Here is a 27,329-nt window from a genome sequence, read left to right as displayed (position 1 = left end):
ACAAGACCAAGTAAATGTACTCAATCAATAACAGCCTAAAGCTTTTAATTGGCATCATTCATTAAGCAGCTCAAAAAGAAAGTACATGCAATAGTTGTCTCTCTAAAGCTTAAAGCAGGCACTAATTACCTAATATCAAAATTAATAATTTTTTATATTCACTATGAATAGTATAACTAAACAGACATTTTTTTTCAGTCGCGACAAAATAGGACATACTGTGACATCTAAAAAAGTAATATGGCATGTACTACACAATTTGACAATAATTTAAATATTGCAGAGATTTTATCAATGGATTAGATGAATTTGCCTTCACCTTACTGCAAATGATAATTGCTGAAGCCAGACATGAATAATAGCCACAGTGTGGCACAATAATTTAGCAGCAAGTCTAAATCTCTAAAATAGAATACTGTCAAAATTTATTGCTTGTTCTCAGGCAACAAAGTGCATGCAAATTAAGTGACTTCCTATTCTTCCTATTGGCTGTGGGCTTGCTCAAAATATTTACATACATGTACATGTACAACTCAACTACGGCATGCAAGTCAATCAATATTTAGAAAATCCTTGTGATCTGATACCCCTTTTGATCTGGATCCATATAAAAAAGTTTTTTTTTACCACAATTGGCAATAATTTTGCCATCTGATTGGCAAATTTGCCATTGTTGATAAGAGTGCAGACAATGCTATGTGAATAAACATGTCATACACAGGTCATGCACTGAAATAATCATTTCATTTGCAGTTGATACTGGTAAAAACAAATCAACAGTGGTTTACAAATATCACTGTCAACAAGAGTACAGACCATGCTAAACTACTGTCAGTTTTTCAACTTAACTTGTGTCCATACATTCCTTATGATGCCAATGGATAAAAATTGCTAAAACACTTCAACCTCCAACTCAATAGAAAATGATTTCTGTCTTTGTATATCTCTGCTGCAATTTCTACAAATTAACCCTTACAAATACACTCCCAAGATCCCATTAGAAATTCTCCTTACTCTCTACCATACAATCCTTAAGATGTTAGTTGGGAGAATTTAGTGTTTGATCGACCACTATAATCCCCTAATTGATATTGTCCTTCATTCTCATCACTTGTCTGCTTGATATTGTATTGATATTGTTAGGAGAAATTGTGTCTTGGTCACTAATGGGAGTTAATATTTTCTGTGAAACCTCTTGTAACATCAAATCAAATATTCTTACTAGATATTTCCTCCTTGGTGTTGGTATTAGAGATAAATTTTTGACTTAAATTAAAAAAAAAATTGATAGCATTCTGTTCCAATCAGTAATCAATAACTTCTTAATATACCAGTACTCTTGTTTATATAAGTTAATACATTACATTTTCATGATCAGCATATAGAAATTTGTTGTTGATGTTTCAAGGCAAGGCAGAATATCACTAACACTGACGAGGGCCTAACTTTTTTCCTCTGGTCAACAAGAGATCAAAGAAAATTAGACTCCACTGAATGTCAAGACTATCATTACTAGAGCCAGAGTTAGCAGAACAGATTTCAGTTTTAGCCTTTTTAAAGGTTCCTAAAAGACTAATGAAGTACCATATTATGACAAAAATTAGCACATCCATTTCTGCATTCCATAACAGATATATAATTCAGATGTTCAGTATTCTACAGTAACAACTTTAGTCTTCAGGTATTCGTTAAGAGCCTCTTCACCTGCAAAAGAGAACAAGTACATTTTAGTCACATGATTGCAGAAAAATTAAAGATGAGCAGGAGAAAAAAAACCATCATTACCAAAAGTTTAGCAATTTATACTGAAACAGTAAGTTTGCCAAAATTCCAAAGAACTGATTACTGTTCATTAGCTTCTCATTTCTTTTAAACAGTAATTTACCCCTCCCCCCCCCAAAAAAAAATTGCTTACTTCCAAAAAAATTTGAATTCATTGTCATGGTTATAAACACAAAAAAAAGGAGGCCAATTAGTAAAACTTGATGGAAAGTTAATTTCATCAAAAAAATATATATATATTATTAGTTAAGTGGTGCCCATCTTGCACTACACTAATCGCAACAATAATCATTGACATCACTTCCCTTAGATTTAGACCTGACTTGGTTTGTAACATGAAAGGTTTAGAATTAGCCTTACCCAAGTCTTTTCCATAGCCAGACTGCTTGAACCCACCAAAAGGGGCAGCCACATCTGTCTTGTTGTAAGTGTTCACAAAACATGTCCCAGCATCCAGTCCATCAGCCACACGAAGAGCCTTAAAGATAGAAACGAAAAAAACAATTAAACACTTCTAACAGACTTCATTCTATACTAATAGAGCCTTCAACAACCTTTCCTCCGAAAGGCTCAAGTTTTTTCATCATACCATTCTTCCTTTTTTTCCCCAAAACAATAAAATCATATAATTCTAACAACTTCAAAATTGCTTTAGCTGTAAAAGATGGAATATTTAGTAAGCTGAGTTGACCTTTCATTGATTCCATAGCAAAACTATTTCCCTTCTTAGTTTTTAGAAATGTCATTTGAAGGTTCCACAGAAGCTTTCAATATTGGATATCATACAGCAACAAACCTTGCTCAAATCCTTTGTAAACACCCCAGAAGCTAATCCATACTCTGTACCATTGGCACTCTTTAAAACACCTTCAACATCACTGAAGATAAACATGCACAACTTGTGAGCAAAACTGACTGGGTTGTTGCAGAATTTGATAAGTCCTTCATTTTCACATACACCATCAGATTTTCTTTGCTGCATCCATTTTGGCATTAGCAAACCATTTTATAAACCTTTATCATGCCCGGCCCTGGATGGCACTTACTTTTTCATACCAAATTTGATTGCATTTAGGGGTAGTAGCTGCATGTATAGTACATTATGACAGTCAATGTAGGAGATGCAACGGCCCAATGATCAGTGTGCTAGACTTCGGGTCAAGAGATCTGGGGTCAAGACCTAGCTGGATCAGTCTTTTTGTGTCCTTGGGCAAAACCCTTTACCCTCTCTGTGCCTGACTCTCCACCCAGGAGTACAAATGGGTACTGGTGGATTGTCAGGGAAACCTGATGAAATGCTGGGGGTTAACCTTGGAGTGGAATAACATCCTATCCAAAGGGTGAGTAGTGATACTGTAAGTCACTTCATGCTAAGGAAACTGGGATGATCTGTGTTGGCCATCTGGGTCAAGTATTGACCTATTTTTCCCTTTATTACAGCCAGCATACTTACCCGTCTTCAAATTTAGAGATAATCATAATTGGGCCAAATGATTCTTCTTGTGACAAAAATGTGTTGTCTTTCACATCTGTGAACACAGTGGGTTCAAAAAAGTACCCTGTGAAAGTAAATACATGTATAAAAATTAATTACATGACTGATCACCAGTTATTTTAAAAATGAGAAGCTCAAACAAAAGGACCATCAGTTTTTGATTTGGTATGGTACAACACCACATCATGTATTGCTAACCTAACTAATTTTATCTATCCATCAACATTCATTTTTGTTGTTGTGATATTTGCAATTATAACACATCAAATATTTCTGCTTGCTGATAAATATCCCGCACATTTGCCAAATGGAGGCTACTGTTAATGTTCAGAAAGTGTTCTTTATCCAAAACATATTATTTCTGTAAACAGTGATCAGTTAACTTGAATTTTATATCAGACCAACCTGGCCTGTCAAGCTGTTTTCCACCATACACTAGTGTGGCTCCTTCCTCCACACCTTTCTTGCAATAGTCAACAAGAGAGTCAAGATGAGCTCTGAAATAGAAAAAAAGCAAAACAACACTGTTTTTCTTTTCTTTTTTTACTGTCTAGTATTTTCTTAGTCTCTTGTTCAGACTTGTGTGGTCTCAAACATTACTGGTTAATCTACTGTCCACACCCACTATACAGTACAATCTGTAAAATCCAGTCCACTTGTGCAAATTTTTAGTCAAATTCCTCAAAGCAAAATCAGCCTGGCAGATTTAACGATTTTGATGAATTTTCACCATTTTCATAACTGCATGCATTTCTGGACATACACAGTATCTCATCCAGTTGCAAAAATACCCATCCCCTTTCCCTTAGTGATCAAGAACAAATAACTTAATGTTAGCAGTGCTACTCTTTTGCACAACTAAGAAAATTCTAAAATCTTCAGGTGGCCTGCCCTTTGGGATTGGAATGAATGAGGCTTATCTAAGAAGTTGCAATAAAATTACTGATGAGCATGTAATCATCAATATTTCATTTGTTGAACAGTTAACCCTTTAACTCTCATGAGTGATCAAGACAGGAATATTAGTTGATTCAATACCAAACTCTCCCAACTTACATCATAAGAATTGTATGGCAAACAGTAAGAAGAATTACTATTATGATCTTGGGATCTATGGGGTTAAGTAACCTTATCATCAATCAAATTCATTGTACAGCACAATAGTATTTAAATCTTACTTGTGATTCTGAGGACCATGGTCTGTTGAACGATCAAGTGGATCCCCAATTTTCATCTTTTTTATTTCTTCCACCTATTGTAAAACCAAATGCAGCTTTCAACATGCTCCTGTTCTACTGCTAGCTTCTTGTCATAACTTAAAGTAAATTTAGAGAGAAGAATAACTTCTGGATGACTCACCACTCGCTGCACAAATTCATCATGAATGGATGCTTCAACAAAAAGTCGTCCTGAAAAAAAAATTACAAAAAAATCATACTCAGTTCTGTAAACATTGCTTTGAGAGAAATCTGATTCATTCTTTATGTGTTGTTGGCTTTCAAAGTCAAAAACACAGAGTGAAAAATGAAGCACTAATTTATAGAAGAGAAAAATAAGCAATTTATTAGGAAGTAGAGTATGTGTCCACAAATTGATTTTTAAACATTTCACACACCAGCAGCAATGCAGTTCTCTCCTTTGTTAAACATACAAGCCATCATTCCCTGGTTAAAAGGAAAAACAAAAAAACCAATAAACAAAACAAAACTAAAAACATAAAATTTACTAACTTACACCTTTATTGTAATTATATTTACTTTCCATCTAGCTTTCAGAATATCAATTTTTTTGACTTTTGTGGCCATAGTGTATCGCGTTTCAGTTGAATTGAATTGCCAGTGCATTTGTCACAGTAAGTCCTTTCAAATACCCAGAAGTACATGTATATGTCAAGCTAACAATATTCTCACCTGTCGTACAGCTCTGTCCATGTCACAGTCAGAAAATATGACAAGAGGTGATTTCCCACCCAACTCCAATGAACATTTCTTGACATTGACAGCACAGCTAGAAGAATTTTTTTTAAAGAAAAAAAATTCATTATCCCAACACAGTTCAAGACATTTTTTCCAGGAACAACTATTGGCCCTTTACACCCTAACATCAATATGCATCTTCTGTTGGTGATCATTTCCTGTATTCTCCTATCCTGAATGTGTGATTCAGGGGTGATATTATGAGGAGAAATTAGATCATAGGACCAGGAACAATTAACCTAGGACATAACAATTATAGCCCATAAAGATTATAAAGTGCATACACAGAATGTAGTTACTGTTACAGGTTGGAGTAATTTTTACACAGTAGAAATAGTACCTTGACATTATCGACCGTCCAGTGTCAGTCGATCCAGTGAAACCAACTTTTCTGATATCAGGATGAACACAGATACGATTTCCAACCACAGACCCTATTCAAACAATAATCACAGTCCAAAAAAAAAGCAGAATAAGCCGCTTGCAACTTCGCAGAGTCATTTAAAGTAATCCACCACTGTATCTTAGTCATCTCTATATCCAACAGAACAACCATGACTATATTCAAACTGGTTTCTTGCTACAAAAGCACACCTGATCCAGGTAAGATATTGATGACACCCTTGGGAAATCCAGCTTTGGCAGCAAGTTCAGCAAACTTCAGAGCTGTCATTGGTGTTACCTGCAAAATGAATTACAAATCAATTTTCATTTGCCATCTATTAAGAGGTAAACAAATTATACTTTTAAACTCATACAATCATTTGTCAGAAAGCACTAATTATATAAAGTGATTCAAGAGATTGGAAAAGTGTGCCAAGTTATGTATGCAAGGCCAGCTAATATGCATATGGTGACCCTTCAAAGTGAGACAGCATCTGAGTCTTGACCCTATGATCAAATGGAGGACCCCATATCGTACCATAAAAAAGGGTTGAGCAAGAATGTGTGGGTGGAGGAAGGAGCAGGAGAAGGGGGCTAGCTAGCAGGAGATAGTGCTCTACGATGCTTTGAAAGCAGAGTCAAGATGGGAAGACCAGCAGCTGCTGCTGTTACTAGGACATTAGATGCGTTTTTATTTTTGTGTCTTCCACATTGTTGAGTATTCTCTCTTACTTACTCATACTACATCTTCTTCTACTTTATCTACTTCTCCTACTACCATCAATTTTAATTCATTGTTGCAATACATCATTTCAGTGTGCCGGGTATAATTGTATATCAGCCAGCAATGCATAAACTTTGCTCTGCGATCACATTCTAGAAACAACTGCCTGCTTCAGAATTTAAAGAAAATCTGCTTTTTTAACCTTACCTGTGCTGGTTTGAGCACAACAGTGTTACCAGCAGCCAAAAGTGGAGAGATCTTCCATGCTAGCATCATCAGTGGATAGTTCCAAGGCACAATCAAACCACAGACACTGTAAAACATACACCATTGTAAACAATAGTATATTAAGGCTTTGAATTCCTAACTCTCTCTCAGTCATAAGTAAAAAATATCCAGTAAGTGGCCCAGTACTTTTTATTTGGCCCCTGATAATTTCTAAAGATTAATTCTAAAACAGATTTGTTGTGTGAAGCTTGTGTTGGGGGAATAGTGTTCAATACCTGCAAAAACCACCAATTACAAGTTGCTGTCAAGTATTGCTTCCTTTTTATCACGTCAATATTGCCGTGAGTGGTGAAGGAAGAACAACCACCAATCAAAATGTAAAAATCAACCTCCATGCCAAACTTTATGAACTTTACAATAATTGCATTGTCCTTTTTTAACAACACATCATGACTTGTGAATTCCTGTACATAAACTATTATAGTAATTGTTGTCCGAGGTACCTTTAAGCGGTATTCTTACAAGAAAAAGAACTTCTTCCAAAAGCAAATGGAACAACAAAAGGAAAATTTTGATTTTCCCCAATTTAGGATCAAGCATCACTGTACCTGAATAATACTCTAGTTATGGTACTTCCTTTTTATCAAGGCAAAGCTGCCAAGAGTGGTGAAGGAAGTGCAACCACTTACACTGTAAGCATGATGGTTTGTCTTGCTCATAAATGTCAGCCTGCAATTAAAACCTTGAAAAAGCAAGAAGGTGTCATAACATGGGATTTGAAGGTTTTGGTCCAAGTATTTGGCAAAATACGCTTGCCAAAAACCCATCATATCCCACAATTATCACTTCCACCAAGAGATTTTTACTTTCCTTTGGCTAACAAGTTTTCTAGTAAGTTGGTAAAATATTAAAAAAAAAACAATACAAACCTTGTTTTAATTATGGTAATCCCAAAATTAAAATAAAAAATCATCACAAGTCCTATTACTGTTGCATTGTTAATGTTAGTTGTTAAAGGAAATTAGTTTTGTTGGTAAAACATTAAAATACTTGCAAGCCTAAACAATATTGATTTTTTTAATTTGTTGCTTAAGATGACTGAGGAAAAAAATTATGTATTATTAAGAATCCTAATATGTTCTGAGATATTTTAATAAATCTGCTCGATGGAATGTATCTGTAAAGATATATCTGTGAAGAGTTACACCATACTCTACTTACCCAATTGGTACTCGTTTTGAGTAGCACAAGTTCCTGTTTGGTTTTGCATTATTGATAGGAATTGTCAGTCCCTAATTAAATAGAAATTAAAATCATTAGATAAGTCACGACACATCAACAAAAAACATGATCTTCTTGAAATGTCAATTGAGAGGACTAAGCCTTGATGTATTGCATGGTGTTTATCTCCAGTTAAAATCAAAACTATCTCAACTCCCAATTTTTTTGTTTAAGCATATCAACTTTGCAAAGACAAATCGGCCAGAAGGTAAGAAGTGTGCTAACCTGAATCTTATCAGCCCATCCAGCAAAGTAACGCAGTGTAGCAATAGACATTCCTATGTGTGTCTTGAGGGCCAGAGTATACACAGCACCAGAGTCAAGAGATTCAATAGTGGCAAGTTCTTCCTGGTGTTCTTCCATCAGGTCAGCCAACCTTCACAACACAACAACAGCGAGAAAGTTATGAAGTCATTCACTACCACTTAATATCAGTTTACACCCTAACATCAGTGTACAGATTCTCCACACTATTCTCTATATATTTCCTAAGGTGCTGATATTGAGAATTTGTGTGACAATCAACAGCTTCTTTAGTTGGTGATCATTTCCTTTATTCTTGTGACCCTCAAGTGTGATTCAGGGGTGATATTGTAAGAAGAAATTACATGCTGGTCACTTTTAGCTAAGGTACAAGACAAAGTCACAAAGTAATGAGGAAGAGTGTTTCCAAAAGTACAGAAGATGGAATGATTTGCAGCCTGCACTATAACTTAATCAAGTTCATGACTGATTTCTGGAGCCTACTCAAAAGAATGCTTAAGCACACCTCTTTTTGTTAGATTTCTGAATTCAACAAATGTTGCATATTGTTTAAATTGTGTTTGATTGTTGCTATGACTTGTATATTGACCTTTCAGTGAGCATACTAATCAAATCAATTCACCTAGAAATTAATTAACTTGCAGTTGTCACTTATAGCAAATAACTGCTGACTTACTTATAAATCAAGTGTCCACGATCTCTAGCATTCATTGTTCCCCATGGCCCATTGTAAAATGCTTCCTAGGGAGACAGGATCTTGTTATACAACATGTACACTGTTCTATATTGTGTATCAATTGATTATAAAGTCAGATATTAGATCACTTCTACCCAGCAAATGAAAATAAATGATTTATTTCATCCTTGAACCTGAAAATTTCATACTTTTTTGAGTGGATGCAAGCTAAGAGAGGAGAATGAGAATCATTTGCATTCAGTTGAAAGCAGCACTTGGTAGTATATAATAAACATAAAAATTAAACTTTTACAGCATACTAAGATCACTGTATCTGATCATCAAATTTTACTAAGACAACATGCAATGTGAAAACTTTTTTCATAATACTGTAGTGAAAATTAATGGAAGAATATTTATCTGAATAAAAAACAGCTCAAACCATTAGAATATAGCCAGAGACTTTCATGTGTTTGTCAGAAAATTCTCCAATATCTAAAGCCCAAAATCTGGCTATCTCTATCATGCAGCCAAGAAAAACATTTAAAATAGGTGTTTAGAACTTCACAAGAAGAAAGCTGAAATAAACCTTTGCTGCTGCAACAGCCTTATCCACATCCTCCACACTGGCGAGGGAGACTTTGGCAAGAACCTTGAGTAAAAAAAAAAGATAAATGTACCAATTAATTAAGTTGAGAGACATAGAATTATTAATTATCAATTCAAAAAAAACTTCAGTGTGTGAGTATATTGAGCAGGATTTGTCTGTCGTGAGAAACATTTCCCTCTAAGGTCCAGTTGTTCAAAGGTTGGAAATGTTATCCAACAGATAAATCACTGTCCAGCAGAGACTTTTTTATCAAAATGTACTGCACTGTATCCACCTGATTTACTCATTGGCATTATCTATCATTCAAACAATGAGGGCCTGAGACTGGTAATCTAGCTCTACAATCAGAAGGTATTGAAGGGAAAGTTTCATGGTTTGAAAGTAGGCTAATGTCATGTTGGATGTGTTAAATACTTACTGAGCCATCTGTTGGGTTGATAGTGTCAAATGTGCGTCCATTGGAAGAATCCACAAACTCTCCATTAATAAACAGCTGATGAGGCATTTGTATGGTCATGTGGTTCACATCCATGTCAACCTTAATAAAAAGATTAAAATCGACACATTGAATCCTGATGAAGCTAACAAGAAAACATACTCCTGACCAAATGTTAGCATTTGATCATGGAAAGTTTAACCCTTTTACACTTTAAAATCAGGTTAACATTTTAAAACATTGATCAATCAACTCTTTTCAAATGTACTTACAGTGCTGCAGCTGAATTCCTCTTGTCCTCCTCCACGATACCTCAGGACAGACAATCGAACAAAATCTCCATATCTGAAATTGAAAATACTCACTTGCATCAATATATTAACATTTCTCTTTAAAAAAACACACACACACACATACATTCTCCCCCAAACTGAAGAGGACCATCTCACAACTGAACACATAGCTAAAGCTGTCGCAGAAATATATAAAAACACAATACAAGGGGACAAGGAAGAATGACTGTTAACCCTTTCACTCCCAAGATCTAATTAGTAATTCTCCTTACTATCTGCCATACAATTCTTATGATGTTAGTTCAGAGAATTTGGTATTGGATCAACTAATAATCCCATGATTGATATTCTTCTCTATTCTCATCACCTGCCTGCTTGATATTGTATTGATATTGTAAGGAGAAATTCTGTCTTGGTCACTTGTGGGAGTGAAGGGGTTAAAGATAAAAAATTTTGATAATTACTAAAGCATAAAGAAGTGCATCAGTTGAATACACTTTTACAAACTTAACATATTTACCATTGTGTCCATACCTTGTATTCATGTAAATTTCTTCTGCCTCCAGTACTATTGAACATTTTTCTTTCACCTCTTCAACAAGCCTGAGGGAAACATGACAAAAGTTACATATGAGTTGCAACAAAGAATGAAGTAAAAATTTTTTAGTTACAATTAACTATCACATGCTTTACCGTGTAACATCCATTGAACCAGCTCCAGCCTTGAAGAAGTCAGTGTCTTCAACAATATCAGGATTTGACAAAATTCCTGTCCAAATTTCCTACAACACAACCATAATAACAACAAAAAGTAAAGTCAGTTTAAACACTAGTTGCCAGTTACGAGATACTGGTCCCTTCAGAATATCCCACTCACATCCACAACCAAATTTCCATAGAGGAAATTTTTCCTGGCAAAAAAGATTGATTTGGAATGTACACAAAACTACCTTAAGTATTTACTTTATCTCTGTAACCCCCAAGACCTGATTTTTGATTCTATCCTCTAGCTGCTATATGGTCCTTGTTAATTTGGTGTTAGATCAAGATGACAACTTGATAAACTTGTGTATTCTCCTAACTTGTTTGTTGGATAATGTATGGAAATCAAAGGGAGTAGTTATATGATTATCACTTCCAAGAGTTAAAAAGTTATATACTGTCTTCCTTTGGAGAGTGGTATTTTAATTATCACAATGTTATTATGAAAATCATTTTGACTCGCCATCAACATAAGAGTGAGCTTTTTTATCAAAGATACTGTAGAAATCAGGAGAATTAAATATTCAATCAAAGTAGAATTGTGATCACATTACCCTCAACTTTCCTTCCATGGCTCTTTCCTCCTCTGTGAGCTCAATAGCTTCTGCTGCTTCTTCCACCTGACCAAATTTAGATGCCTGAATCATACGTCCATCCTCAAGCTGAAGGGTCTTTACTGTTAACTAAGAAAAAAAATTGATTATCACAAGTTCTATCCTGCTGTTCTACTGATACTGGATTTAGTAAAAAAATCAAATGTATTTTAGTTTCTTTCCACCAAAAGATCTTTTCTCTGAGATTTTGGATGAACAAAAATCCAAAACTGTTGATACAGGGTTGGTTTGAACCATTTAAATACTGCAATCAGCATTATGTAATATGTGACACAACCTAGCTTTGCACTCACCATCTTGCCATCAGTTCCTGTCAACGTCATACCCCCACTGTGCACTATGGCAGGCATTTCCAGGCCTTCAATTGTGACTGCAGAACCATCAGGTGGTTTATCACCAGGTGTCATTGATGACCCATAAAATGTTACTTGCTGCATGTACAAGTAAAAAAAAATTGGTTGCATTTAAATAAAGGAATTTTTTAAACCAATCACACCCTAACATCAGTATGCACACTCTCCCTACTGTTCTCCAGAAATTTCCTAAGTTGCTGAAAAGGAGAATTAGTTTCACATTCAAGAGCTTCTTTAGTAGGTGATCATTTTCTTTATGGTCTAATACAAGGTACAGGTTGTACTACCTTCTAAACTTTTCAAAGCACTGTCAACTATGAACTCATACAAAATGTGTTGTAAACCAACTTTTGCACTACAGTTGACATTTTCAATAGTCTACTGTGATATCCAAATTCAAGTTTACAAAGCTATATAGCAGTATAATAATCTAATCTGCTGATGAATTTCTAAAATTGTTCATAATACAGTTGCGTACATGTAACAGCAATAATTTTCAAAACTCACCTGACCATCAATCATGGCCCATGCTCCAGGAAGCTGTTGGATCAGACAAATACATGTAGTTCCGTTATGAAACAATGCAGTAGCACTCACATACAATGTAATATTACATGTATAACTGGAGAAATAAATGACTCACCTTATCATTTCCACGAATGAAGTTGTGCAACACAGCAGCAGGCTGGGCAAAGTTGATCTGTGTTGAGAAACAAAATATAACAGTCAGTGGAAGAAGTAACAGCATGGAACAGTTCTTCATGAAAATATATAAGCAACATCTGAATGATGCAAACCTTGGCCACTTCTTTCTTTTTCCAGATTTTGTCATAAGTGGCTCCTTCTTCCGGTTGAGGAATTTTTGGAGCTTTTCCATCACTAATCAAATCAACGGCTTCCACCTGTCATAAAAAAAATTTTCTCAGGTAAGTTTTTTTCTTTCTATCACAGACTGCGCTCTAAGATACAAGATACTCAAGGAAATTAGCCTTGGAAAGTATACTGATGACTACTGTTTAATTTATAGACATATAAACATGATTTAAAAATTCTTCTTTTCTGTCTTCATAATGCTAAATTTCAAATATGATTTTGTCTCCCTGGCTAGAAAGGTACACAAAAATTCAAACCAGTAATAATTTGAGTGACTTGATTTGGATAAAATTCTCAATCATAGGAGTAAAAATTAATAAAGAAATCCACCAGGTGAGACAAAGCAAATTTTTGCTGTGACCTATATAAGCATTCCTTTTTCAGATTTATTTTAGAGATTATAAAGCCACACACCATGCTTTTGATGCCCTCAGGGTACAAGAACCGGTTGTACAAGGAGTCAACTGTCTCATTGGGATCAATATCTACACTCTTTTGAAGAAGGATTGGACCTGTATCCAGACCATCATCAGCCCAGAACACACTGAAGCCTCCCTGCTCATCTCCTTCCATCAAAGTCCTAAAAAAACAAACACATGTGACCAAACATAGGTGAGCAGTGTAACAAACTTCCCTCTAAGGAGATCTTATTAAACTGTACATTAATAACCAAAAGAAAGCAAGAAGACTTATACCACCCTACCCTCTTAGGGTTCACAGATCCCCTTGTGAATTCTTGCACTGGTTTATCTTTTAAATCACTTTAGCATGTGATGTTTTTCTGCTTTTCCACTAAACTTCAAAGATGGTTTTCTTCCAGAAATTCTCTTCTCTCAAAAAATCCTATTTATCCCATTAAGAGTAGAAGTATACTCCAGAATCCATATTATTTATATCTTCATCTTTGAAGAATTGCATGTGCTTGTATAAAAATTTCTGCATTACTGCACTTATAAATACCAGAAATTAACCTGACCATAAAAAATGTTTTTTCCTCCAATGCCATACAATTTGACCTAGGACAACACAGCTATTTAGATCTCCAAAACTTAGCTACAAAAAATGCAAATAATAACTGAACACTAAAGAACAAATATCCACCCTACTCTCACAAAAAGATTATTATTGGAGTCAAGAATGGCTTTTTCATTAGTTCCTGATTGTTCAAAGAGATGGCCAAGAGTTTTTCAACAAAGAATAGAAGTGAAACTGTAAAATCACTGGCTATAGTGGCCAGTTTATTATGCATGATTCAAAATGTCAAATTTCTTTATTAAATTTTAAGAAAACTTGTAAATGTTACATTTCTCTTTGGAATCACGAAGCACAGACGCTTTCATGATTTCATGCAAACTTTTAAAAACAGCCACAAAAAAATATATTGTATGATTTCTACATATGCATGGAGCATACCGTTCCTTCAAAAAACTGGTCATTCAAAACCATCCTCAGATCAGAGGGAGGTGTTTGCTCACTTTCTGAAAGTGCTCCCTAAGATTGTGGTTTATTTTCAAGAAAAAGAGGAGCTGATGATCAAAAATGTACTTGCAAACAATTACTTTAGCTTAACAAGGAAGATTGGAAATTTTCATGCACGATTCCACCGCGACTCTGAATAGTCTCAGCAAAATACCCAAAATTAAACCAATTCCAACGGGCAAATCTTCAATTTGATGATACATTCTTCATATCGAGATAATGTTATGAAGAATTTTTTCCCAAGCTAATCGAAAATTATTAAAACAAGATGGCGACTAACGCATGAAACAGACATAACATTCTCCACAATTTAACACATTAGCACAAAACAAAGTAAACATTACATTTACGTAACAATCAACAGGTTTCCAGGCCGTTTCCCACTTTTATTTTTAAAGAAAAGAGGCTTGAAATTGTATGATTAGCAAAGAAATCGTTAAGGTTCGTTGCAAGCTAAATGAACAATAAAGCCTTGTTACGCTGTAAACAAAAACACTTTTACCGGCTTGGAGTTCTAGGGAGAGGCTGGCTTTTTTTCTATAATTTAATTCCGGTTTGACTCGTTCTCTAACTGCCGGAAGATTTAAACCGACAAAAGCAGCTCATTAGCATGCCATGTTTTAACAAAAAGTCATTCATAATTTTCGACCATTGTTGAGCGTAATATAGTGATTAGATGTTTTTGGATACGTATTTCAAATCAAACATAATACGATTAATTTGAAACTGAATAGCACATTTTCGTTCAATTACAATTCTTACCTCAAATACCCTCCGCTTAAGTCAAGAGGGGCATTATTTAGTTGAGGAAATTGAGCTCAAATAACATTCAACGGAAACCCGCAGAGAAAACAACACCACGTTCACGATCTTTGCGTGACCAAAACAAATCTTACATAAGATTCACTCACCAATTGATAGCTGAAGCTCCTCGGTGTCTCGGCAGCAAAGAAGGATGATAAATGATTGAACCATGTTTAGGGAAATCAATAACGTTCATGGGAATAAACTGCGAACAGAATGGAAGCACGTTTAATTCAGCTTCGCAAGCTTTGTACGCTTCTACAACTTCGGGAATCGGTTCCCCTTTTGTTCTCCATCTCGGAAATTTGAAGACTTTCACTCCATCTTGCTCGGCTCCTGTCGCAAGAACATCTGGTTTTCCTTTAACATCAGGAACTGTAAATACTCCGACGATCTCGTGGCCTTTTAATCTGAGGTTTTTGTAGACTTCCAAACCAAACTGCGACTGGCCGATCACGGCAACTTTCAACGATCCCATGGCGTTTGTTGATGTGTATATGGTCCTTCTCGCTGCAACTTGTACAAAACGAAATGCACTGAGCATAATTCGCTCGACTGAACCAAAATCCGAGTACTGGTTGATTCGATAATGCGTACACTTCGAAATCTGCGTATTGAAGACAACGAATCCAACCAGCGCACGTAATAAAACTGAAAACTGCACCGGTTTTGTTGCCTAAACTAGTTGGACTCGATTAACGCGCCAATCACAGGCAGCTACGAAGCTCAACAGGAAAGACTGGTTTTGTTTACAAGGAGGCGTTATCGGGGGTGTGTTCGAAATCTTATTCAATCGTTTCTTTATCTTTCTCCGATTGATCGTCGATTCGATGCAAAATAATGTACATCATTTGAGACTTCTAGGATCGAGTCCCGAAACGTTTTTGTAGAAAATATTGAAAATAAAATTACAGAGAAGACCCCATCTTTCCGTAAACTGGTCAAGTCAAACGGGAATTTAAAAACCTTTCTCCTCATTTCCGACAACGGCAGAACTCGGCAGGAATGTTTCTTTAAATTAAGTACCTCTGAATTTTCAAAACACAATACTAAACTTGAATTACGGTAAGTCACAAAAACAGCTGATCGAATGATATTATAGCTGTAAATACTGCGCGCCATTATCGACCCCAATATCAGTTGGAGTGAGTCTGTACAACTATCGTAATTCGGCAAAGCTTAGAAATTGTTTTGAAAGTCGAGAATCAGTTCTCTGAAATAAAATTTAATTTAACTTTTGTAAAAGATTCAAAAATCAATACTGTAGTTTTCTTTCCTCTTAAGAAATATACGACTAACAAAATTCGCGATTCGCGTGATCATCACCGGTATAGTCGGTGGAAGAGCTTCAACTCCTTGCCAAACTGGACCATAAAATAATAATATTAACTTACCCAAAGTCTTAGAAAGCCAGGGTGTGTTGCACCAAGATAGTACTTCTCTTAAGTTAAGCACCTCGCTGAGATGAGGTAAAAACAGCTAACTTTAAAACCACAGCTGTCAAGAACCACCAGGTACTGCCTCACTTCAGTCCAGAGGTCACAAGGCATTACAGGGTGACGGATGGCAGCTCCCTAAATGTCAAGAAATAAAGTTGTCATTGCAATCATAGCAGCATAATTTAGATAAACAACAAAAATGGTTTAGTTGAGTCTAAAGAGCACACGTCAGTATTAAAATTTGTTTTTAAAATACTCCTAACTTCACAAGTTTCATGAGGTTTGTGTAATAAAAAGATCTTTTCACATTTTCAAACCAGGTACTCAGAATTATTATTTCAAGCCTTTACCTAAATATATATTAGACATGTATGACTAAAAGAAATTATACAAAGCACAAGATTTTCAAATTTCTGAATTCCTTAAGAAGTTTACTTTGGCAGGATGTGACAACAAGTTTATTTATGTCACAAACAAAACCACAAATAAAATTTTAAGCACAAAAAATTTTTGGTTTGCTGCTCTTTATGCCTGATGTCCACCTGAAGTAAATAAAAGAAGATGCTTAAAAAGTTACTGCTAGTGACAAATCAATCTTCACAAGTACACTTCAGTGACAGTCAATACAAGAGATTGAAAAAATTCAGCCAGGTAATAGTGATGCTGATGATAAAAACCCCTGATATTAATTATTTACAACAATCATTGAGAATCAGAAGGCAATAAGATGATGATAGAGAAAGGCATTGCCTCTCTACATTCAGCACCACAAAAATCATGAGTGTTCTTTGGATGGAAAATGTACTAGATACCATCATCATACTTAATATTTATGGGTAAAAGAGTTGAATTTTTCCAATTAACAGGAAAGTTTTAAAAAATGTCAATTTAAAAGCTTCAATTAATTATAGTTTTCATAACAACATTCACAACTGTTTTTTTGCAAAATTTTCTTGTGAAATAGATGATGCTATCTAATTAATAACTATGGATTGATGAAGGAAAACCTTACCACCCCAACATCATCATCCCTACCATTCCCCATTTACCTACTGGGAGAATTTGTACAACAATCAAGAGTTTCTTGAAGGATGATTCAGGGGTGACAGTGTTGAGAGAAATTAGCTACTGACAATTAATATCTCCGTGCAAAATTTTAATTACCTACTACCCACAAGTGTTCCACTACCCACTACCCACTACCCCCTCCCCCCAACCCACCCACACGGGAGAACGAGTCGTCGACCGTTCTCACTATATTTTAGAGACCGTTAAAGGAGAACGATTGGCGCTGATTTTTGAAAACAATCAGAGAAAAAACTCACACACCTCTTCCTATCCCGTATCAACGTTGAAGATGTGCCTTGAAATATTTCCACGTCGCCATGAACATCCAATCATAAAAGAGCGAGTGTTGTTCATTTCAGTTGTCGGTTTCCTGATGAGCGTTCCACGGTGAAACCTACGAAGACACCTCCGATTCCAGCTGTAGCTTTGCATATCAAGTAACTCTGATTTCAAGCCAGTAATACAACTTAATACGAACGCGATCGACCACAGCGCTTTGCTCTGGTTCTGCAAGTTTTAATATGCTACACTGCAAATGCAAGGAACATGAATCAGAGGGATTTTCCATCACGCGCGGTCACCGTTCGAAGTTCAGTTGAAGTCCAATAGTCGTCACCAGTCTTTTATTGATCACTCGGCTGAACGAAATGCTCGGGCGCATCGGTTCAAAGTGGGCAATGTTCAAAAGTTAAAATATTCAGAACAATTGCTTCACTGTGAACTTACTGTCGCTTAATTCAGCCCCCCAAAAATGTCAGCAAAATTGAAGGGTAACTTGTGCGATCCACATTTACGGGATCGAACCACATCGGTCAGGAGGAATCCACAATGGCCATATTTTGCACTGTACTCAATACAGCTTGACAAAAGTTCAGAAAAAAAAAGGGTTGTCTTTTAAGTCTGAGTTAAAATATTTTTCAATGAGCCCCATCTTTAATTAGTCTCCCGTCATAAATTTTTAGAAATCAATGAGACCTTGTAAAATAATAAGGGCCTTAACTCAACCCTCTCGGAAGGAGACGGTAAGATCTTGAAACGTTACTCGACAAAAAATTATGCAACTTCCAAGGATGTGTCAAACGCATTGCCAGATTAAGATTCAGTTTATTTTAATTCTTGTGGTGAGTACAAAACTATTGACACTTTGTACAAAATTATTTCATATCTTTAATAAGCCTTAGTCTACTTAGGTAATAGATGATAATCATTGCAAAGCCTTCCGTTTAAATTGTCGAAACTAGACGTGACAATGGACCTGGCAACAGAGTAATTTCAGCCTTTCTGGAGGCAAGGAGATATACGGAAGGTAGAAAGCCGGAACATTATTATTCATAGTTAAAAAGATACGCAGCAAAAAGTTTTGAATTTTCCCCAAACCACTTTCTTCCTTGCAAATATACTTTGTTTAAAACGAGGTGCGCCACGTTTCTCAGATTCCACGCGGGAATACGGGAAAGGAGGAACGGTACCTATCGTGGCATTTCATTTGACGTCAACAAATGACGACGATTTTTGTCGATTCGCCCCCAGATATCCCACGGCCAATTACAAACGTAGGAAGTTGGGTACGAAGCCGGATAGCCTGTGTTACTTATAGATTGTCCCTAAGCTTCTCTCTTTTTCATCTCGCTTCTTCGTCCATACATCATGTCATCTATTTGGCGATTTATCTTTAGAAATAAGTTGATCAGAATCTTGTTCTGTTTCCCCCACAGGCTTTTCTTCATCTTCCTCACAGCCATCTTTTCCTTCTCCGAGCACTAAGACAGATAACAGCAAGTTTATTCCAACTACAGTCAACAAAAACATAATATCTCAAGGTAGGCCCTGAAGAATTTAAAAAGTAGAATCGAACCTTTTCTCAACGGCTGCCTCGGGTACAGGGCGAAGAAACCGGTCATCAATTACCCTATCCCCCTACCCCGGCGATAAACAACGATTGGTTTCTATGCTGAAATGGATTAGCATCCAATCAATGACGAGAATTATTACTTTCGCCTCCAGCCAGTGAGCTGTTGTAACAAAAGCCGACCTTGTCCATAATTGATTAGGGAATACAATAACAAGTGCAAGGCTAGTTACCTCCGTTTCACTGCAAAGACCTGAGCTATAAGACTTCCTCACCTTCTCTCCTGGAGACATCGTGAGAGGCCGCCCCTTTTCCTAATATTAGTACAGCTAAATAAGCTCCAAATGCCGCGAAACACAGGATGCATCCCTCGGCTAAGAAGCTGATTGGACCAACGTAGTCAAAGACCTTGCCCACAATGAGTGGAATTATCATCTCACCTATGGCTGCGCTAACAACAAACATGCAGGTCACCGTACCTGAAAATCACAACAATTGAGAAAACAGAACTTAGTTGGGATAGGACATATTGTAAACATGTCCATAATCATTAGCTGTGGGCCGAAATTATTTCATACGAAGTTGGAATAATAGAGATAAATTGTAGTGGCGAGAAGGGAAAGACATGCAGTTAGAGGAAGCAAAGGTGTCTCTCATTCCCACTTTCCCGTCCCCCCCCCCCCCCCACTCCCCCCTCGCCCCCGCTATGCCGCTTTGTGCCCGTATAACTAGTCCCCAGTTCTCGCGCACTTCTGTAAACCAATTAGTACGAGCGACGAACGAGATGATTATAGGGAAGCTAGCGAAATTCTCGGAGTTTCACAGTGACCTCAGGCGTTGTGTAAGTTTTTGACAGGGAACTAGACCAAGTTCATTAGTAATTAACAAACCTGTGACATTGAAATACTGCTCTGCTAATGCCACACTTGTTGGAAACACGTTACTCATAAAAAGACCAAATGTACTAGTTCCCATCCAAAGCGCAGACTCGCTTGCTCTGAAGACTAACATTAATAAACTTGAAACTAAACAGCCAATCTGAAAGAGAACCAAACTATGACTTCATATAGTCAGTCATTTCAAGTCATTTCGCCGTGCATCTGAGCGAAGTCGCCCCTAAGTGTTTTTTCTTCTTATAACAAAACTCGTAACTTCGAATTATTCAGTTTATTGTAAAAATAGTTATGACGATCCTGAAACCCAGCTAATAGCGTAGTTATCAAAAATATTTCAAACTGTATCGTTAAATTACTTCTTCAGAGAAAGAAAAGAGAGGATCATCTTCTGTTGAAATTTAACACTCGACCCAGTACCTCTCTGAGTTCAGTCTAGACATTTTTTTCTAAGGTCTTACATCTATCAAATGGTAGAATAGAGATAAAAGAGAACTTACCAAATCTACCAGAAGCATAACAGCTGGAGACAAAAACAAAGCTATAGGTATGGATACGAGACGACCTAATGCCAGGGATCCCTGAAAACAACATGAACATTTTAAATAATTGTCAGACTTGAAACTTGAAATATAGATTTTAAGATACGGCAGTTATCGGGACTTTCGAGAAATGGGTCCTAGGTCCCTGGCTAGCAAACGGTCAGAACTCACCCAAAACACAGAAGTAAGAAAAGCTCCCTGAGCTGACGTCATTCGTAATGAGCTCTTCACTGCGTAAGTATAAACATATCCCCCGTAGGACCCCTGACAAAACAAAATTCAAGTATAATATGAGTATGACGATGTTACTTTTTCTTAATATATCTTTGATCAATTTCTTGCTACTTCCTGAATGACCTAATATTTACTAAAACAATTGAAAAATGTTTCACCTGCATTCCATCGTAAAGAAAAACTAGAAATGAAGTCCAGAATGTAATGCACAGAACTTGTGTTTTGTTTGGATTATCACATAGACCCGGTTTCTTGAGAGTCTCTTTGTCGAGGTGAACTTTTGTTGTAACTCCTAAGAGGAATAAAAGATGGTTGTATTCGATTCTAACTTAGCAGTGCGGAAAGAGGGAAGGGTAAAAAACTGCAAACACCTCATTTTATAAAAAAATTTCAGTTAAACGTCGAAAGTAACCCAGGGTTGCGTTTGTTTTGCCCCACAACCCTCCGTACTCTGTTAGCGACGACTGATCCCACTCTGTTCCCCTAAAAGTTATCCGACCCTCCCCTCCCACAGATGGTAAATTATAACTGGTCCCTCAGACCCAAGATAAAAATAAGTAACGACTTGATCATAAGCGTTTTTCCACGTTTCATGCAATTTACATGTTTATTCTTTAAGTTCATATTGGTCGTTTGTGATGAAAACTTCTCTTTCTATATTTGATCAGTCATTCTCAGAAGCATAATTAAAGAACCGGTTTTCTACAGCACCTTGTACTTCTGCATCCGGGATATCCGAGCTTCTGCGCTCTTTTTCTGCCTTGGCCTCGACAGCTGTTTGTCTTAACTTATGCTCCGCCCACTTGTCCGCGATGACAATATATGCAAGACCTACTACCACTGGCAACTACAACGAAAGAAAAAAAAATAAGTTTTATTGTGCAAATTGTTATTAGATCCTATATCGTTCCTTCATGATTTTCGGTTGCACGTCAGCTCTTTTTTCTCTTTATTTCTTTGCCGATAAGCCAAAAGGCTCCGTTAAAACTGCGCGGACCTGAGGGTGATGGGCGAGTCTCTCCCCAGGCCTACTAAAACCTTCATCTACCTCATTTTTTCCTCATTTCGCTGGTTGGACCAAATTGGAAAGGATAAATGTCATTTTAAGCAAATAAACTCACATGTGCTAAAGCTATAATCCAGTATGCTACTTGGACCTCGCTTTTGTATTCCTCAGATCCAGTGCTAAATGTGTCTCTCATATGGTTGGTAGGTCTGTGGGATAACTTATGATGACTGCGATGTCCCATCCCACCGTAGGGCAGCGGATTCCCCCTTTTGGCTGCCGGCAGCCCAAGATCTGGATGGGGACTTCCGCTGAGAAAGGGCTCTGCGATAAGAGGGCTCACAAACGCGCCAAAACCGTAGGAGAAGTACAGAGCCTGCGAAAATAAAGGAGTTGTACCAGTTTGAAATTTCCAAAAGTGTCCACCGTCCAACTTCTGAATTGAATGTAAACGAAGTTGCCGAGAGATGGAGTTAGGATGAAGCAAGAGGGCTGGAAGATGAAAGTAATCTTATCGAACAAACAAAATTCCCCGATAGAGGTTTAAGAACTTTTTGGTAGACGTGGATTTAATTGCCCGAGTATTAAGTTTTTGGCGCAATTATTTTGCTTTAATCTTTAATTTTTTTAAAAGCGCTGCAATCACGATTACAGAACTTTCTTAAAAGCAAAAAAGGGGGGAAATTTATAGGGAAACTGTGGTGCTGCGTCAGATGATTTTTAAGATGATCTGTTTCATCAACTCAGTTGATATTGTAAACAGGCCATGGTAAAGAGTTTCTACAGCTGATGTTTTCAGCGTAAGCCCTTCGTTACAACAAATGGCGAAGGGTTGACACCTGAAACGTCAGCTTTAGACACTCTCTGCGGTGGCCAATTTACAATATTAAGTCAGTTGACAAAGCCAGACGCTCTTGTCTCAATTACAAACTGTGGTTACCAAAGACATCTTGTTTTATAAAAAAAAGTGATGACTAGTGATAAACTGACTTCTGGTGTAGATACCTCAAAGTCAAGTACAACGCTCAAACTAAAGGAAGAGGAAATGAAAAGGAGGGTGAAAGATGATTCGACTCACCTGTAGATATGGAGAAACCTTTGGGGAAAATGAAATAAAAGAAAGGTTAAATTGTTTTTTTGCAGAATATAGAACAAGTATCTATATGTATAGATACACAGTATTGACATGGTTAAACATAAAAACTTGAAGTGACCAGAGGTATTGCTACTCGCCCATCCCCTGCATGGGATGTTAGTACATCACTGCTACCGTGCCCCCCTCCCCTACTTTGGTATTTTGTCTGATTTCCCTAACAGTTCGCCAGTACTCGTCTACATAATCTTGAATTGAAACAGGCATTGTGAGAGTGAGGCGTTTTGCCAAAGAACATAACACAATGACCCTGGCTGGGAATCGAACCCAGACTCTTTGATCCAAACTCCGGAGCGCTAATCATAGTGACCTAAGCTGCACTACAAAAACGTTCAGGATTACAAAACAGCTCAAGTAATCTTCCTTCTTTACCTTTTTCCCATGAATAGCAATGAGCTGAACATTAGTAGCAGTGTCTAAGATTCCCACAGAAAAGCCCGCAGCTGCTGTTGATAGGATCAGAAGCCACAACGTCCGACATATGGGAATCACCGCTAAGAAGATCGCGTTCAGCAACAGAAAACACAAAAGGAGAAGGTTACGATTGAAGTCGTATCTGAGATGGAAAGAAATGAAATAACCTTAAAAAAAATATTTGAAACCCGAAGGTCAACATTTGTTTATGGAATCAGTATTCACGGAAGGAGCTCGAGGCAAGGGGCAGTGTACACTGACAAGAATTATCTCTTACATGGAAATGAAACACGTAAAGATTAAGAAATGGAACCTCCATTTGGGGGCGCATTGGGTACCAGAATAAGTGTCCCTTGAACAGAGGTTTCTTTAGAATGAAGACACTAGTCTATGGTAAAACAGGAATGAAAAAGCCGACAAACGGGTTATACCTGTCGATAAGGGTACCTGCAACAATGGCGCCCACAAAGCGAAAAGTAGACTGCGTGAATAAAAGCCAACTTAAGGCATCAATAATGTCAATATTTGTAAAAAACGATATCAAATAATCTGTAAGCGTTGGTCCTGCCATTCCCACCGACATACCAAACATAAAAAACGTGCTGAAGTACAGAAAATGGGCACAAATAGATTTGCAGTGCGGAGAGAAGTATCTTCGTAAATCTTCCACTTGATCCGCGTAAGATTTGATCCTCATCCATATCACTGGAAAAATCACTTGCCGAAGCATATCTTTCTCTTGGGATCAACTCGGAAACCAGTGACTTAATTCTTTCACTGAAAAATTCCAACTTTATGGCTTCATGACTTGAGAGATATCGTTTTAAAAAAAAGGTAAGCTCGATCCAGAGGCGTCTCGCAGCCCGCGGCTTAGTCGTGTTCTCCCGTTGTTAGAAGCTGCTACTTTTTGCTGTGTTTTAAAGTTATTTTGGTGTTAAATGTGAGGCCTGTAGACACAACGATTTGTTTTCCTATACACCAAGTTGATCATCGAACTAAATGGGTGGCAGGTTAAATTGTCCTTCGTGACACTGTCGTCACCCGTTTCAGGAAGGAAAAAAAACGGCTTTTTTGCCAAAGTTTCCTTTCGCGTCGTTTCTTTCCCCTTTTGCTAGCCGAAAGTTTCTTTCAAATTGCAAAGTCTATATACCGCGATATGGTAAACAAATCCGTGTTTGTTTACAGATAAATCATCAGAAACAGTGAAACTATTAACTATTAAACCATGTTGGCCGAGGGGAGAGTTTCCTGTCGAGGGGGAGGGGGGGAAGGAAAGGGTTATATACAACTGGGGGCAAGGCAGGTTGCATTGCCTTATTATCATTTTGTGTCGCCCTCTCCCTATAAAGAGGGTCGCTTTTACCATGCAACCCCCCCTTTTTTTCTTTCTTTCTGTTATTTTTTGACATGCACCTGTCGCAAGCAGGTAAACAGAACAACCCTTTTATGGATGATCTCCTTAAAGACAGTCATATGAATCACTCTACAGCCTAAATATTGCCACCAGAAATATGCATCTTTGCTGGGCTGATTTTTCTGAGCAGATGAAAAGTTTAAAGCCATTTAAGAAATGAGTAGTGTTCATAAGCCACAGTCACTTTTTGCATTCTAATGAAGTTGAAGGTATCATTTGATAGTTTGGCTGTTACTCTTGTGTCTGTGATCAAGTCAAGCGTGTTGACACGAAGTAATCGTGAATAATATGCATGAATAAACTTTGAACACAGGGAACCCCACAACGCACAATAAAACTTAGATAATGCTTCTTGTTCTCAGCTTCCCTCTGCTTAGATTTTCACTCCAAGCAAGGCTGAAACATCGACAGAAGGAAAGGTCGACTCTTTTTTATACTTAAGGTAAAACAAATATTTGCCCAACGGAAATCGTTATGAAGCAAACGTGTAAATCCTATGTTGAATGGAGGCTTCAAGAGGTTTCGTTTGAAATTTCGAATATTTGAGAGGAACTGTATGGTTTTAAAATTGAGGTCAGTCAACTTGAACAAAAGTTAAGAAGAGAACTAGATAGATTCGAATTAGATAACACCTGTTGAACCAACAAGCGAAACGTCACTTCTGTGTCTCAAAACTCTATATAACCAATTTTCTTAGCTATGGACCTCCTCCATCAGCGACCTTTCATAAGAACTGAGAGGTAGACAAAGTATCAAAATGATTGTTTAAGTGCAGAAGTCAACGATGTACGTGGTTGGAGCTGAATCAGATAGAAACATCAATCTTGTTATTGTTGCGTAACTGTAGTAGGCGGACACCCTGTTTTAAGACGACACTGGTGAGGGTTCCACGATCTATTTGCTTATAAGCCCTAAGTAGACAGGCTGTGGAAGTCAAAAAGACTTTAAAGTCGTTAAAGTCCTAGTTAGCTGCGATAACGGTTTTGAAAAACCTAACAGTTTGTAAATAACTCGCTCGTGAGTTACAAACTGTTCTGATGTTCTTCCCACATCCCGCATGGGTTATTACGCCAATGAGCCGATTGAAAGTGCGGCGGTCTATTGTTTAACAATTCTATACGATTTTATCATCAGAAAGTAAGCTTTTAGTGCGGTCTGAGTTAACATTATTGCACTGCTCGCAATGCATCAGGGGACTCACATGGACGCGTTTGTAAGTAGGCGTGTATGCGATTTTTCAAGTGGTACAAGAATAGAAAAGTCAATACCAATTAGTGATAACTCGAGTAACCAAAACCTCGACAGTTATTAATTCAATTTGACGAAAATCTCCTAATAAGACTTCAACTTGTCTAAACCGCTCGAATAGATAAATCATAACAAACAGGTTGCAACACGAAAATAGCTTGCCATGACCGCGCCATATTGCAATCGATGATTTGACTGAATATTCACGGTTTAAAGTTTACAGAAAAATAAATGGGTTATAGGAAAAGAGATAAATTTTAAGAGCTATATAAAGGTATCTAGCACCTCAATAGGACTGACATTTTACAGCGTGTTACCTGTCCAACATGATCCCAGCTACACTTGCTCCGAGCAAAGCATAAGCCGCCTGCGTAAAAAACAACCAGCTCATCATGTCCAATCCATGATGAACCAAGTGTCCTAATTCGATCAAAGTTGGTCCTAAAATTGCCATTGTCGTCCCGAAGGAGAAAAAACAGCCACAGTACAACGCAGTTATAAACACACGGCGTGATAAATCAGCTCTGCTTTCGTTTGAGCGATTTCCATCGGTTTGTTTTTCATTCCTTGAGGCTCGTTCTTGAGCAATAGTCAAGCCAAGAAGATGAATAAAACTCATACCGTCTTTCCCTCGTCATGTGTGAAGACAATGGACGCCAACGTTTAAAAGCACAGCAACGGTCGTTTCATATTTGAAGCCAAACGTAGAGTTGTTTAGGACTTGAGAAACAGATAAAATTCTACAAAATAAACTTGCTTTCTCTTCATCAAAGGAAAAATTCTAAGCAATTAAAACAAGCGCAAAAATCCGCCGCTTTTTCTCAAGAGAAAACTATTGAAGTATGTTCTAACCGCTTCCCCATGATGCTAGGATAATTTTTTTTTCAAATATGGCTGACTTTTGGCGGTCGGTGGCTGTTCTTTAATAATTCATAACCCTCCACTTGTTGCATGTACTTAAGGTACGTGTGTTTTTAAACAAAAAGTGGGAGGCGAGCAGGAGATTGAAAGACAAACATTTTTTTCTCTAAGATG

At 37.1% G+C, this 27,329-nt stretch overlaps 2 protein-coding genes across 3 annotated transcripts; both read right to left on the bottom strand.

The window, feature by feature from the left end:
* Positions 1 to 20: 20 nt before the first annotated feature.
* On the bottom strand, positions 21 to 16,586 carry LOC131772804 (cytosolic 10-formyltetrahydrofolate dehydrogenase). Of its 2 annotated transcripts, XM_066174628.1 has the most exons (28): positions 16,429 to 16,586; positions 15,142 to 15,550; positions 13,166 to 13,331; positions 12,676 to 12,780; positions 12,522 to 12,578; positions 12,386 to 12,418; positions 11,819 to 11,956; positions 11,466 to 11,594; positions 10,843 to 10,931; positions 10,684 to 10,752; positions 10,129 to 10,201; positions 9,839 to 9,958; positions 9,400 to 9,462; positions 8,811 to 8,875; positions 8,096 to 8,246; positions 7,811 to 7,881; positions 6,569 to 6,674; positions 5,848 to 5,935; positions 5,594 to 5,687; positions 5,188 to 5,284; positions 4,893 to 4,941; positions 4,637 to 4,686; positions 4,456 to 4,529; positions 3,683 to 3,774; positions 3,236 to 3,341; positions 2,579 to 2,660; positions 2,143 to 2,260; positions 21 to 1,704 (listed from the first exon to the last, which is right to left on the bottom strand). In XM_066174628.1, exons 2-28 carry the CDS (start codon positions 15,510 to 15,512, stop codon positions 1,649 to 1,651), a joined length of 2,712 nt encoding a protein of 903 aa, XP_066030725.1. In that variant the 5' UTR covers positions 15,513 to 15,550; positions 16,429 to 16,586; the 3' UTR covers positions 21 to 1,648. The 2 variants fall into 2 exon arrangements, with proteins under 2 accessions (XP_066030725.1, XP_058944740.2); XM_059088757.2 differs by lacking the exon at positions 16,429 to 16,586 and having other exon boundaries at positions 15,142 to 15,695.
* Positions 16,587 to 18,672: 2,086 nt separating this feature from the next.
* On the bottom strand, positions 18,673 to 27,111 carry LOC131772828 (major facilitator superfamily domain-containing protein 4A). Its single transcript, XM_059088782.2, has 11 exons — positions 26,612 to 27,111; positions 23,591 to 23,774; positions 23,144 to 23,161; positions 22,181 to 22,441; positions 21,771 to 21,906; positions 21,218 to 21,351; positions 20,997 to 21,089; positions 20,784 to 20,864; positions 20,281 to 20,428; positions 19,666 to 19,869; positions 18,673 to 19,301 (listed from the first exon to the last, which is right to left on the bottom strand). Exons 1-11 carry the CDS (start codon positions 26,911 to 26,913, stop codon positions 19,192 to 19,194), a joined length of 1,671 nt encoding a protein of 556 aa, XP_058944765.1. The 5' UTR covers positions 26,914 to 27,111; the 3' UTR covers positions 18,673 to 19,191.
* Between the last annotated feature and the right edge of the window lie 218 nt (positions 27,112 to 27,329).

The sequence above is a fragment of the Pocillopora verrucosa genome, chromosome 11 (assembly GCF_036669915.1).
Source record: "Pocillopora verrucosa isolate sample1 chromosome 11, ASM3666991v2, whole genome shotgun sequence".
NCBI classification, from domain to species: Eukaryota; Metazoa; Cnidaria; class Anthozoa; order Scleractinia; family Pocilloporidae; genus Pocillopora; species Pocillopora verrucosa.
Note: the sequence above shows the minus strand (reverse complement) of the source record. Positions and strands in the feature narration are given on the sequence as shown.